We start from the raw sequence: 14,399 nt of genomic DNA, 5'->3' as shown, positions 1-14,399 counted from the left end.
ATCAGACAAATTATCCCTAGTTCATTAACTCCCCGTTAACGAATTAAGGTTAGGTCAGAGAAGGTCAGGAACATTCTTTGACATTCCCTTTCCTCGTACACACATTCTCCGCCGCCGCCTTTCCGGCGCCGCCATCGCCGAAAAAAGGGCGGTGGCCGGAAAAACGTATTCCAGCACCGTTTTCACCGTTTTTCGTCCCGATCGATTCAGATCTGAGCTAGGGCGACCCCTATGCTCATCTTAGGTTCGGTTTATACCCGATTCCACCCGGATCTCATGAATTTTACAGTTAACGGTGCCGGCTCGTCGTTTCGCGGCTAAATCTAACGGGTTTGAGTTCAAACAATATCATACTATCATTACCTCGGGCTGTGATCGGTTCTTCTTGGTGATTTCGGCTAGAGAGAGAAAGTAGGATGAGAGAAAGCTAAGTGTGTGTTTTGGGTGGTGTATGGAATATGTGAAGAATGAATGGATTAATGGGTGATTTATGGCTTATATATTATGGGTCATTGGCTTGAGCCCATGGTCCATCTTCCTTCCTTATTAACCCAAGTCTATTACCCATATCCATTTAACCCAACACTATCCTGACTCATGACATCAAATATTATTATATTAATCGAACGAAAATTTGGGATATTACAAGTCTTCCACCTTAAAGAGGTTTCGTCCCCGAAACCTAACTTATTCCTTGTAAAAGGAAAACTTCTTATATTCGCACACTTTATTAGATCGCCTTTGCTTTATGGGTTATCCTTCTTACTCCTGACTTGCAGTTATTGAGCGGTGATCATGTGTTTTAGCTATTAAGGTAGCTTGTCCATGAGGCCCTCGATGTACCAATTCCCGCCCCTTCCTTCCAAGGGCTTCCTCTGATGTTTTGGTGACAATTTGGCAACTCTCTTAGCGTATCTGACTACAAGCTCCAAGCGTGATCCTTCTTCATTACTTTCTACAGTTGGAGTCATGCTGTTTTCGTATATCCCTTTGCCACAGATTCCTCAAAAGGGTGTCTGGTTGACACGTGTCTTACCACCGCATCCAGTACGTCCTCCTCGTGCTCACCCCTTTTGTAGCAGTCATCTATCTTATCTTTAAGGAAACACAAACGTTATCACTCTAGGAATTTTCTAGCACGTGATTCGTAAGGTAAGTAGTTAATGACATTGATCAAGTGTAATTAAATATTTGCATTACTCCTCAGGTCCTACATACTTCCCTTTATGATTTCACTTGTGCTAGTTTCTACTTTTAAACAGTTAATCAATCAAACAATCAGGAAATCCTATCCCTAACCCGCATATATCCTTACTTTAATAATTAAGCGAACATCTTTATTCATCATTTAACATACTTTACCATTACTGAGCTTGCTTGTAACGATTCCGGCAAAATCAGGTATACCCTAGCCGGTATATACTATTTATGTGTTATTTAATAATGAATATGAATTATAATGCGTTGATACGAGTATGTATGATTCACAGTACGAATTATACTCGATTATACAGTTAGTCGTATTGGAAATACGATTAACCGATTAACGGTTATTGAAGCCCGAACGAATCGAGGATTACATTATAGACGAGATATATGATATTTAGTGATGTTTACGAAGTATTAAAGCTTCGGGATAAGTGAATTAAAGCACAGAAAAAGGATTTTCGATTTAATGGTACGTCGGTACGTTAAACGAAACCTTTAATACCAAACCGAGCAAGAGACGATCGATCAAGCCGAAAAAGATGCGCAATTATTAATAATATGATGTTTTAAGTTAATAAATGTCATGGTTTAAGTTTTTAAAGTTTTTAAATCAGTTTTATATAAATTTCATTTTTAAGCCGAAAACGACCGTTTAGCCTCGTTTTAAGCTGAATTAAACATTTAACCGAAAAACGAACTGAACCAGATTATCCAAAACATTATTCGGATTTCCAAAATCCAAATGGGTGGATAGAAATGGAAAGGTGGGTCCCACCCCACCTCCCCTTGAATTCCGATCGGACAAGGGTATATCCCTTGTCACTTGTTATTTTTTTTTAAAACAAACATCTCAACCTTCATCAATTCTCTCCACATTATGACCTAAAAACCCGGATTTGTAGCAAGAAAAGTAAGGTAAAAATCGAGTTATTTACGTTTTCATCTTCTTTTCTTGAGTTTATTTGCAAGAAAATGAGGTTTCAAAGATGAAAACCGATTCTTGCATGATCAAGTGATGAATACGGGTTATACAAGGGATCTTGGTCCAAGAAAGGAGTTAAACGAACCAAAAACGAATTTTTACGGTTTAAATCTTTGTTTTTAAATCATAACCGAACCCATGAAAGAAATGGCTTGATTGTGGGTGTAACTTGCTTGGTGTGGTGTTATTGTGCTTGTAGGTGTTGTATCTAGTTGTTAACAAAGGCTAAAAAGCAAGATCCTTGCGATTTGAAGCTAAAAACACAAGTTAGTTCGGTTTTTATATGGTGTATGTGTTTTGGACAGATTGTGGTACATTTAGAGTTAGGCTACGAAATTTCACAGAGATGATCTAGACATGGAAATATGAGAACTGTGAAAATTTGGTAATTTTTGGACAAAGGATGAATATTTGGTGAATTTAATGCTCGGTTTTGGCTAAAAATGGTGAAAAATACTTAAATATCATGATAAATTCTGTAAAATTACAGATAAGCTTTTTATAACATGTAAAAGTCACACACAAAATTTTAGATCATTTGGAGAAGTCTAAGTAGGCTTTTCGGTTAAACGAGTTCTAGGGTTTTCTAGCTCGGTTTAAGTGAAAATGGCATGTAAAAAGAGATTTTGGTTCTGGAAAAATTACAGGGGACTATGTGGATGGCAGGGGTCATCCAGGAAAAATTTGGGATTTTTCTAAGGTCGTTTGGTATTTACGACATATTTAGTGTTTAAATGGTGTTTAAAAATAGATAAATAAATTTTAAATATAAAAATTAATTCTGGAAATATTTTTATAAAATTCCCCACTGTCAAAAAGTGATTTGTGCAAAATTTCAAGATCCGAGATTAAACGGATAATTATTTGTGCAAAACAAACTTACCGGTAAAGTTCGCCTAAACGAGCTGACTGGTGTATAAAAACCCTAAAAATGAACTATTTTCATATAACTGAGTTAAACAGGTAAAAATAAATCATCCGAAAATAATTCGGATGATTTGGGTAATTTTATCCGATTTAACAGTTTCCGGTACACTAAAGACGGAAACGGGTCCCGCGGCCAATCGGGGCGTCTAAACCGAGCTCTAATTTCACAACTTTAATTAAATTATCAGTCAACAACTATTTTCGGGTCGTGTGTGACCAAACTCATTTTTGAAACGTAAAAACGGATAACCGTGCTATGCACGCAAAACGGGGAAAACGAACTAATAGTAATTTTAACTATTGAACTCTAAATGATATCACAATCTGAGTCCGGAGAAGTGTTTCTGGGTTAACATTGCCCTCGGAACGGGTACAGTACTGGGTTAACAGTGTCCCCAGATGTACCGGTTAACACGGTTAAAGTTATATTAATAGTGATTGTATAGTAACGAACTTAGGGATCGTATTACAGATCCGGATTAGTAGCTGCGTACTGTGTTACCTACTTGCTTGCGAAAGGTGAGTTTCACGAGCCCCTTTTTCTGAATTGTTTTTAAATATTTTCTCGGGGCGGGAAGCATGTTACTATTAAAATGTTTAAGTACATACTGAACGCATGGATTTGCGTGTATTTATATATATCTTATTGTACGGGAATCGTACGGAAATGTACTAAGATGGTAATTGTCTGAGTTGCTAACATTGTAAGGCCCCGTAACACGAGTGATTAGCTAAAAGCCGGTAGAGTGTGAATAGCACTATTGGTCTGACAAACCCAACTGGTCCGGCATGGATTTGCTGATGTTTCCCAGCCAGTTGCACATGTCTATTTTGTTGTTATTTATTTTTGCTATGTAATGTTAGGCATAGCGGTTTGGGGCAGGTTCGTGGGCGGAGTATGCCACGAGGTTGTATGTGGATAGTCAGAGGTTTCACTTGTGGGCTCAGCATAATTACATCGCTAATATATGATTATTATAATGATTTGTCACTGTTTATTTAAATTAGTGAAACTAACCAACTATTCGTAGTTGACCCGTTTTCTTTACATGCTTTCTAGGTACCCCCAAACTGGAATAATTGCTACATGCTTGACGATGCGTGCTTTTTGTGGAAGCTAAATGATCTTTTTGTATTAAATATGTTAATGTACTGTTGGTAAAACTTATGTGTTAACGTCTAGACGGTAACTAAACTCGGAACAATGTAATATGGTGTAAATTAATGTAGTGGTGTTTTCTTTATAAGCAATGCTGTTGATATCAGACGTGTCTGTTGCATCCCGTTTACGTTTCCGCTGCGGTTACGGGGTGTTACATTTCTTGAGTGACACATGACTATCTTGAACTATCTTCTTTCTTTTCTTACTAAAATCACATTCTCTGTTCGAGTCTAAGCATATAGAATGCTTAAATCTCTCGAACTTTGCTCTGATACTAACTTGTAGGGCCCCGAACCCGGTAGCCCTACTTTAGCGTCAGATTTACTCATAAACACAGTTCTTACAATCAGAGTTAATTAAAACTTTCGCAGAAACGTTAACTTAAATAATTCGTTACAAAAATTAGATCTTTTCTTTGATACCATAACACAAAACATTATATTTAAAACATAATTTCTTCCATCTTCAGATGCCATCCATTCAATCCATACCATGTGCCATCCTCATGCTAGCTCTTTAGTCTGATCACCTGCGTGCATACTAAAAGTCAGCTACACTGAGTGAGTTCTAGTTAATCAAGCAACTTGTCATACAACCACTATATGCATTTATATACGTGTTCGAAGGAACATAGCCCACTGTCTAACATGTTACTGCTTAACCACTTAATTACCCCTACAACTTAGCCACTTAATTACCCCTACATCTTAGCCACTTAATAACGAAGGCACGCATAGACTTACTCTATCACGCACTCACGTTATGCCACTTTATGCCACTTTAATAACGAATCACGTTATACCACTTTATGCCACTTTAATAACGAAGGCATGCGTATGCTTGACCTACCACGTACTCACATTATGCCACTAACACTCTTACTAGACCCCTATCCACTTCTATCTCACTCTACTTCTACTTGTCTATATCCCACTTCCTATCGGTACATTATTTGCATAATAAGCAAGTCACATCATAGAAATCATACACCCTAATAACCACTTAACAATCACTATCCTTGGCGATACGTGCAATATCCGAAGATCGTTCACACACCGACAAGCATTATATAATAGCTACCTTGTATATCATCTATAGCATACACTTACCACTTAAGGTAAGTGTATTCACACTTCACATCGAGTATGCACATAACCCCGAAAACATAACAAGGAAATGGGGCTAGAAACTCACCTGAACAAGGTTACGCTTGTCGTTAATAGTTATCCCTTCTTGAGCTGTGCGCGATTAACTGTTTAATAAATGCAATATCAAATACCATTCTAGCCTTTCTTATTGCTACTTAATTAGTCTTACGCGTCTAAGCCGGTTTTACTTTATTGAATCATTACCCGGTTAGTAAATCGTTACTCTTTAACCTTTATAAGTATCTTCCATAAATTAATAAAGTCCAGGGGCTTATATGTAATTATCTCATTCTTTTCTAAGTCCAGGGACTCGTTACTTGGTTTTTTAACGAATTGGTTTGTCATAACAAACTGGTCCTTGTAACGAATTGAACCCTCTAACGAACTGGTCCATATAACGAATCAGTTCATGTAACGAACTGGACCTTCTAATTCGTTATCTCCTTTAATGAATGATCATATTGAATTGAGGTTAGTTCGTTATCTTTTTCCTTAACGAATTGGATACGAACTAAGGCTAGTTCGTTAAGCCTCCTTTAACGAATCATAAGACGAATTACCCCTAGTTCATTAACTCCCCGTTAATGAATTAGGGTTAGGTCAGAGAAGGTCAAGAACATTCTCTGACATTCCCTTTCCTCGTACACACATTCTCCGGCGCCACCATCGCCAGAAAAACGTATTCCATCACCGTTTTAAGCGTTTTTCGTCCCGATCGATCCATATCTGAGCTAGGGCGACCCCTAAGCTCATCTTAGGTTCGATTTATACCCGATTCCACCCGGATCTTGTGACTTTAACGGTTTAACGGTGTCGGCTTGTCGTTTCGCGGCTAAATCTAACGGGTGTGAGTTCAAACAATATCATACTATCATTACCTCGGGTCGTGATCGGTTCTTCTTAGTGATTTCGACTAGAGAGAGAAAGTAGGATGAGAGAAAGCTAAGTGTGTGTTTTGGGTGGTGTATGGAATATGTGAAGAATGAGTGGATTAATGGGTGATTTATGGCTTATATATTATGGGTCATGGGCTTGAGCCCATGGTCCATCTTCCTTCCTTATTAACCCAAGTCCATTACTCATATCCATTTAACCCAACACTAGCCCGACTCATGACATCATATATTTGTATATTAGTCGAACGAAAATTTGGGATGTTACATCAGACCCTAATAATATCTGAGATAGAGAAGAAAAAAGGGATCAGACCCTAATAATATCTGAGATAGACAAGGAAAGATGGATCAGACCCTAATAATATCTGAGATAGACAAGGAAATAGAGATCAGACCCTCATAATATCTGAGATAGACAAGGAAATAGAGATCAGACCCTCATAATATCTGAGATAAAACAGACAGTTTTTATATAGTATGCAAGTATTAAAGTATGAATGCATGTATGAAATTATGTAATAAAAGTAAATTAGTAAAATAAATATTATGTATCTTCGGATGCATAATTGAGGGTAGGTGTATGTATTATGATGTGTGATTTACTAGAACTCACGCAACGTAGCTGACTTTTAGTATACACGCAAGTGAGTAGGATGAGGCAAATGGCTTGAGCGGGGACACGTGACAGAAGAATAAGAGTCTGGCATCTGAAGACGCATGATGTTTTATATTTAATGATTTAATTTTGAAAGACATAAGTGTTTTAAGACATGTTATGAAATATTATTGTAATGTTATGAAAGTTTTATATTCCGCGTACAGTTTTAATTAACTATGATATTTAAAACTGTGTTTATGAGTAAATCCAACGTCCAAAGTAGGACACCGGGATCGAGGCCTTACATATCAATTACTCAACAACTTAATCTCCAAAGATACTCCTCCTAAAAAATCCACCGGTTAGATACAAGTTTTGTAGATGATATAAGTATGTGGTAATATCACACTTTTAAGGTAATCAAACCATACAACATACAAATCGGAATTATAAACCTCTATGGCTTGCTGTTATTAATCATTTATAAAAACAGAAAATAAAAAATTAAAAAAAACCCTTATAATTCAGCACCTTATAAAAAATATCATCTGAAAATTTTCAAGAACAAAAAGCAACAATCTATAAACTTTTATATAAGAATGAATCATCACGGAGAAAAAATCGAGGATGCAAAAATGAATACATACCTCCCATTTAGTTGAGTTAACGTAATACAAATGAGTTTAGTTGAGTTAGGTAAGTAACCTGAAACATAAGTGAACCATATTTTTTATATAGTGACACCTATATGCATGATTTTTTAATATTATTGTTAAATACTTCAAGGCTGGATTTTTGTGATACTAAGAAACGTTTTAGAAACAAAACATATTTGCAAAAAAAAGTATCAACAAAAAAATTGCTTACTTAATCTTGGAAGTTACTACCCCGCTAAGAAATATGCTTTATGAACAAACAGTTTTTTTTTGGAATCCATAAACAACAATAATCCTTTTACCCCAAATCACCATCGCAAATATATTTACCACACAAAAATCGATTAAATGTCAAATTAGCTGATGAAAATCGAAATTGATTAAGATTACAAACACAACAAACATTCCGTCATTGTCAAAATCAAGCCATGTAGTGAATCTGACACTTAAATCGAAGGAATGCAATTGGGATGCTTCTTATACGCTGCCCATTCATGATTTACAAACATTCAATTAAGTTTCAGCTATATGTATAAAGCAATCGTGAAAATGAAATCGAAATAGACGAATAGTAAATTAATATGCTTGTATGAATTCGAACACCTTGGTGTAGATAGGTTTAAAAAGAAAGAAGTAAATGCGTCTGTTATGCATTGAAAAATTTCTTTTTTTTTGAATAATTTTAATACGAAGAAATTCTAATATTATAAGTTATTTTTGAAAAAAAAACTTAATTGAACCAATAGTGGGTAGCCATGTGTCTACAAAGTCTATTACTTTAATAGTATAGGTAGATTTGAATATTTTTCTTTGATTTAGTTAATTTATTTGAGTAGGTTTTTAAAATTGTAAAGCGACCTGATTTGACTCGAATCGTACCGAAAAAAATATTATATAGTGATAGTCAACCGACCACAAACATTTCCGATCACGTGAAAATTTCTAAATCCGCCACTAGTCTTTGCCTAACTAACCCATCATCGCTCTCAGCTCTCTTACTGTCACGTCACCCATTTGTCACATTCGCCAACACAACTATACCAAGGCAACACCCATCAACTTGATAAAAAGAATATTTAATGCACTATACAATAAGGATAAGCTTAGCATATAAACCGATACTGGTATCGAAAATCCTGAAACCGATTTCTTGAAAATCTTGATGTGGGTACCAATATAGTACCGGCACTGAAGACAAAATTCAAAAAATACCGGTAACATACCATACTAGCATCGAAAACTCAAAAAGTTAGTAACAACATTATCAAACTCGATACCCATTTACTCATCCATACTATACATACAACGTATAACTTTTCAAAAGAATAAAGGAATGACCCTAACCAAGTAATGCAGGTGAATATAATATAACGAAAAAAACATACATTCTATTAAGCAAAACAAGACATGGTGGCCTCGAAATCAACAAGACTCACTCACTCACTCACTCACTCACTCGCCTTTGCAATTAATGCAACCGTTCATCAACAACCATCTTCATCTTCATCTTCATCTTCATCTTCATCTTCATCTTCATCTTCATCTCACTCATTCAATCACACCCACATCCTGAAGGTAAACCTACTTCCTTTCTCCCTAAGTTTCATCATTTCCTTCCTAAGTTCAACATTTACTGGCCTAGGGTTTATAGCTTCTGGGTTTCCTCAATTTGGATCATTTGTGATCTGGGTTTTGTTGGATTACTGTTTAGTTTAAGTGGGTTGGTGTTATCTTTTTGAACTTAGTTTAGTTGCAATTGCTGTGTGTTTTAACTGAAGATCTGTTGCTTCTTTGGGTTTATTATTGTTTCATCTTTAACAAACTTGATTTGATTTTGAATTTTGGCATTTTTGTTTTGAAATACTACTTGATCTTGAACACTTGAGGCTCCTAGTTAAAGGCATTGCTTTTTTTTTTTTTTTTTTTTTTGTCATCAGTTTTCAAAAGTGAGAAAGTAATTTTGGGTGTATATGTTACTTTATTTTTGACTTTTTTTTTCTTAAAGTTTGTGGTTTTTGATCAAATTAGTTTACTTGAGAGTTATTGAATAAAAAGTTAAAAAACCAATATAATCTGAATAAACCTTGGATGCAGAATATGGTGGGGAATTATTCTTTACAAAATGTATGTTTTACTTAATTTGACTTCACATCATCCATCTCTTTCAAGATTGACCAAAATTACGACTTCATATTTGAGTATTTACTAAGTTAATGGAATATCCATAGTAGTTATTGCTCTTTCACTTGTCTTATTGTGTTGGAACTTTGGAATAATCAAAATTGCTTACTTTTCTGTAACCGTGGTAGTAAATTTCTTGGAAAAGTTATGTTCTTTTCTCATTTTAAATTAAAAATGATACCAAGAAAACAACTTTGCTTACCTTTTTGTTGGTCAAATTGACTCTTTTCCATGATTCTTGATTGTATCTTTCCTTATTTTCTTGCTTCTCTTGTCTTCTTCAGTTCACACACCAAGATTTATAAAATACAAAATTTGCCACTTATATTATATCAAAGATTCTTTTCTTTGACACATGATCTATGCATTATTTAAATATTACTCACATGCTATATGCTTAGTATCTAATAAAGTAGTCATTTCTATCTTTCATTAGGACTAAACAACTTACACTTTTCTTGGTTTTATTAGCAGGCTGATCGTCTGGATTCAAAAGAACATTTTGCGACCTGTTTTTAAGGTACTTAGTAACTTAAAATGGGGTGTTGTGTCTCCACGAGTTGTCATGATTTTGGTGGGAAAAAGAGAACAAGAAAAACGTTTTCGGATCACGTGAACGCGTTTCAGCACTCGTCTTCTGTACCAAATAGGATTTTTACAAATGGGAAAAGCCGAAGTTCGTGTATTTATACGCAACAGGGTCGTAAGGGAATAAACCAAGATGCAATGATTGTGTGGGAAGTAAGTCCTTTATTTATTCTAAATGATTTTGGGTCAGTTTCGGGACTAAACGGGTTGCGTTCGAGTTAATAACGGTGGCTTCCTGGATCTTTTTTTAAATGTGTTTATGCAATGGATTAAACTCTTTAGAGTGTTTTTATACCCAAATTTTTAAGTTTAAAAATACATTGGCGTATTTTAAACATACTTACTTTAAGAAAATAAATAATATGTAAGCATTTTAAAGTAGTAAAACTCCTTTTTCGTTCAAACGTGTCATGCCCATGTCAACCCGTGAAAACCCGTATAGTGTTGGCGTCAAACCCGACAGATTCACGGGCTGACCTATTTATTTATTTCTAAAATATGTTTATGAAATATCGTAAAACTATTTGAGTGTTTTTATGCGAATTCATTAACGTTTAAAAATCAGTTGGCATATATTATACAAAATTACTTTAAAAAGAATAAAAAAACATGTATATCTATATTTCAAAGTACTGATACGCAAGATGCTCATTTATGATTCGGAATCTTATAGGATTTCATAGCGGAGGATGTGACATTTTTTGGAGTGTTTGACGGGCACGGGCCCCATGGACACCTCGTTGCCCGTAAAGTTCGTGACACGTTACCCGTGAAGCTGTTTTCATATCTTGATTCTTACGAATCGAAGAAAAACCGCTCCACTTATTGTATTTGTGCCAACGGGGATTCGGGATTAAACGAGAATGACGGTAAAGAAGAAAAACCCGAGTTATTATGGAGAGAAGTGTTTCTTATGTCATATAAAGCAATGGATAAAGAATTAAAATCACATCCAAATTTGGATTGTTTTTGTAGTGGTAGCACTGCAGTTACTATTGTTAAGCAGGTATGGTTTAATTAGTTGGTGAAATGTTTTAAAGTTTTAAATTAGAATTAATTACAATTTCGTTCTTTAGGTACATAGCAAATTACAAGTTTCTTCCTTAAACTAAGGAAATAACAAGGAACATGTTTCATGTTTACGTATTGTGACTGTTTTGTTCTCTCAACTAACAGGCATTAAATTTGCCTGTTAAGTGCAGTCATGTGTCTGGCACATGTGGGCAAATTTGTCCACTAAAATTGAGCAATTTGCTCTAATGTGCAAGGCACGTGACATGGGAAGTTTGATGTTCGTTAGTCGAAAGGATGAAATTTGTTACTAAAAGTAAACATTAAGATGTTTCTTGTTGTTTCCTTAGTTTATGGACGAAACATGAAATTAGCCGCCTAAAGGAAGAAAGTGTTACTCTTTAAATTAATATAGTTATATATGATGAAATTTTTTTATGAAGGGATCAAATCTTTTCATGGGGAGTCTTGGAGATTCGCGTGCGATTATGGCGTCTAAAGATGAAAATGATGCGCTTGTTGCAGTTCAGTTGACCGTTGACTTAAAGCCTGATCTTCCAAGTACGGTGATTTAACTATATTTAGGGGTATTGTTTGTGTCTGGTTGATGGTTTCGGGTTGGTGGGTTGAATTGTTGATCGCTTAACGCCGCCTTTTAATGTGTTTGTCTAGACAGTCAAACGGGTTGTAATCAAGTTGGTCATAAACGAGATGGCGGGTTGTAATAAACGGGTCGACGTATTTACCTAAATGAGTGAAACATGCCAACCTGAAAATGACCTGTTTAGTTAATTGAGGTGAGCATGTCAACTTTAAAATGGCTTGTTTGATTGAACAGGTTAAACATTTAAACCCAAAAATGGCTCGTTTAATCAAACCTGTCAACCCATAAACGGCCCATTTGATTAAATAGGTACATGTCAGCCCAAAAATGGCCCATTTATTTTACAGGGGTTAACCCTGGAAATGGCCCTTGATATTGAACAGGTTAAACATGCCAAACCAAACACAACACATATAATTAAACGTGCTAAGCATGTCAACCCGAAAGCGGCTCGTTTAAGTAAAAGGATTAAACATGTCAACCAGAAAACGGCTCGTTTAATTAAACAGATTAAACATGTCAACCCGAAAATGGCCTGTTTAATGAAACAAGTTAAACATGTCAACGGGTTAAACGTGTAAACCCGAAAAAATGGCCTGTTTGATCAAACGGGTTAACCATGTCAACTAAACATGACCCGACAACCTAAAACCTGATTATTTTTGTGTCGTTTTTCTCGATTTGCTAACTTGTTTTCGTGTACCAGGGGAAGCTGAAAGGATTAAACGGTGCAAAGGTCGAGTTTTTGCATTACAAGATGAGCCCGAGGTACCACGTGTCTGGCTACCATTTGATGATGCCCCAGGCCTAGCAATGGCTCGGGCTTTTGGAGATTTTTGTTTGAAGGAATATGGAGTCATCTCGATTCCTGAAATCTCTCACCGGATTCTCACCGAGAGAGATCAATTTATAGTTCTTGCTTCAGACGGGGTACGTATACATATTTCCTTAATATTATTATTATTATTATTATTATTATTATTATTATCATCGTTATTGTTATTGTGTTACTATTTTTATCATTATCGTTATTCGGTTTTGTTATTTTGAAAGCAGTAGAGTTTCATGCTAGAATTAGAGGTGGCCACACAAGTGTATTAATCTAATAGTGAAAAAGGTCCAACAAGTGTATTTTTAACACATAAAACTCTATAAATTAATAAATTAAACAATTTATCTTACAATGGCATATGTCAAATGAGTTTTTGGTGTGTGAATAAAATTCTTAAAATTTTTGGTTACTTATTTCTTGAGGTCAGTCATAAGCTTCACTTTATCTGGTCCCACTAACATATGGACTTTTTGGGTCCTGTTTAATTTGTTTTTATAAATATTATACATAATTATATTTAGATTTTAGTTTAGGGATATATTTTGATGACTTTTAATCTTTTTATTATTTTGGTTTATTTGATTAGACATGAATTTAGGTGACCTATTTGAATTGATTTTTGAAAATTTTATTCGAAATAAAATTCGGTTTAACTCGAATAACTCGAATTCGATTAAGTGAAATTAGCAGGGTATTGGTGGGCCCCAAAACATTTTTCTAACAGACCAACGGTTACAAAAGAGAATGAATCAACTTATATGGATTCCTTTTTTTTTTTCATTATGTTTTAACGACCAAACCTATATTACAGATTTGGGACGTTTTAAGCAACGAGCAAGTGATCGAAATCGTGTCATCAGCTCCAACTCGGGCATCTGCAGCAAGATTATTGGTCGAGTCAGCTGCCCGTGAATGGAAATCCAAATACCCGACTTCCAAAATGGACGATTGTGCAGTCGTGTGTTTGTTTCTTGACGGTAAAATGGACTCAGAATCTGATAACGAAGACCCTGGATTCTCATCGGCTACAATTCAGAGCAACGCAGGCGAGTCGGACGATGGTCAGAATCCCGAGCCAGTATTACAAAGAAATTTTACAGTCAGATCAGCTGAAGAGTACAAGCAAAACAACAAAAATTTGGAAGGCAAAGGAGAAACTAGTTTGGGGGTGGGTGAAGATCAGAACTGATCCGGGTTGGAAGGGGTGACACGTGTCAACTCACTAGTTAAACTGCCGAGATTTTCGCAGGAGCAACCGAGGACGTGATTTTAGTTTATTTATTTATTTATTTATTTTATGTTTTAGTTGGTTAAATGGTGTTATAACATTTATGTTTATATGATGATTAAAGGTCATATTTGTGTTGCTTAGGAAAAGGGATTGTGTTCTTGAATTAATACTTTGTTTAAAAAATTGTTTTGATGACAAAGAAGGTTTTGGACTTTTTTTTCTTTTTGTTAAATATGATGTATTGCAATCATATTAGAAGCAATGATGCTAACACCATTAAAAAAAAAAGAAGAAGAAGAAAGTGTCTAGTCATCTGATACATTATGAAAACGCTCATTCTATAAATAATGCCTATAAGTAATTTAGTAAATTGC

General features: G+C 35.3%; 1 protein-coding gene across 1 annotated transcript; it reads left to right on the top strand.

Annotated features, from left to right (window-relative positions):
* Positions 1 to 10,273: 10,273 nt before the first annotated feature.
* LOC143593156 (putative protein phosphatase 2C 52) lies at positions 10,274 to 13,983 on the top strand. The gene is made up of 5 exons (XM_077072874.1): positions 10,274 to 10,500; positions 11,021 to 11,353; positions 11,802 to 11,919; positions 12,669 to 12,892; positions 13,606 to 13,983. Exons 1-5 carry the CDS (start codon positions 10,297 to 10,299, stop codon positions 13,981 to 13,983), a joined length of 1,257 nt encoding a protein of 418 aa, XP_076928989.1. The 5' UTR covers positions 10,274 to 10,296.
* The last annotated feature ends 416 nt before the right edge of the window (positions 13,984 to 14,399 follow it).

This window comes from Bidens hawaiensis, unplaced genomic scaffold (genome assembly GCF_021521415.1).
Source record: "Bidens hawaiensis isolate Kalapana, Puna unplaced genomic scaffold, B.hawaiensis_p1.1 tig00041729_1, whole genome shotgun sequence".
Taxonomy (NCBI): Eukaryota; Viridiplantae; Streptophyta; class Magnoliopsida; order Asterales; family Asteraceae; genus Bidens; species Bidens hawaiensis.
This window is presented reverse-complemented; position numbering and strand designations above follow the sequence as displayed.

Bases quoted from the DNA above. Each gene is read 5' to 3' on its own strand.
- LOC143593156 (XM_077072874.1), top strand. From the start codon at position 10,297: ATGGGGTGTTGTGTCTCCACGAGTTGTCATGATTTTGGTGGGAAAAAG. The intron at 11,354-11,801 runs GTATGGTTTAAT...TTTTTTATGAAG, and splicing joins CAGTTACTATTGTTAAGCAG to GGATCAAATCTTTTCATGGG. The intron at 11,920-12,668 runs GTACGGTGATTT...TTCGTGTACCAG, and splicing joins CTTAAAGCCTGATCTTCCAA to GGGAAGCTGAAAGGATTAAA.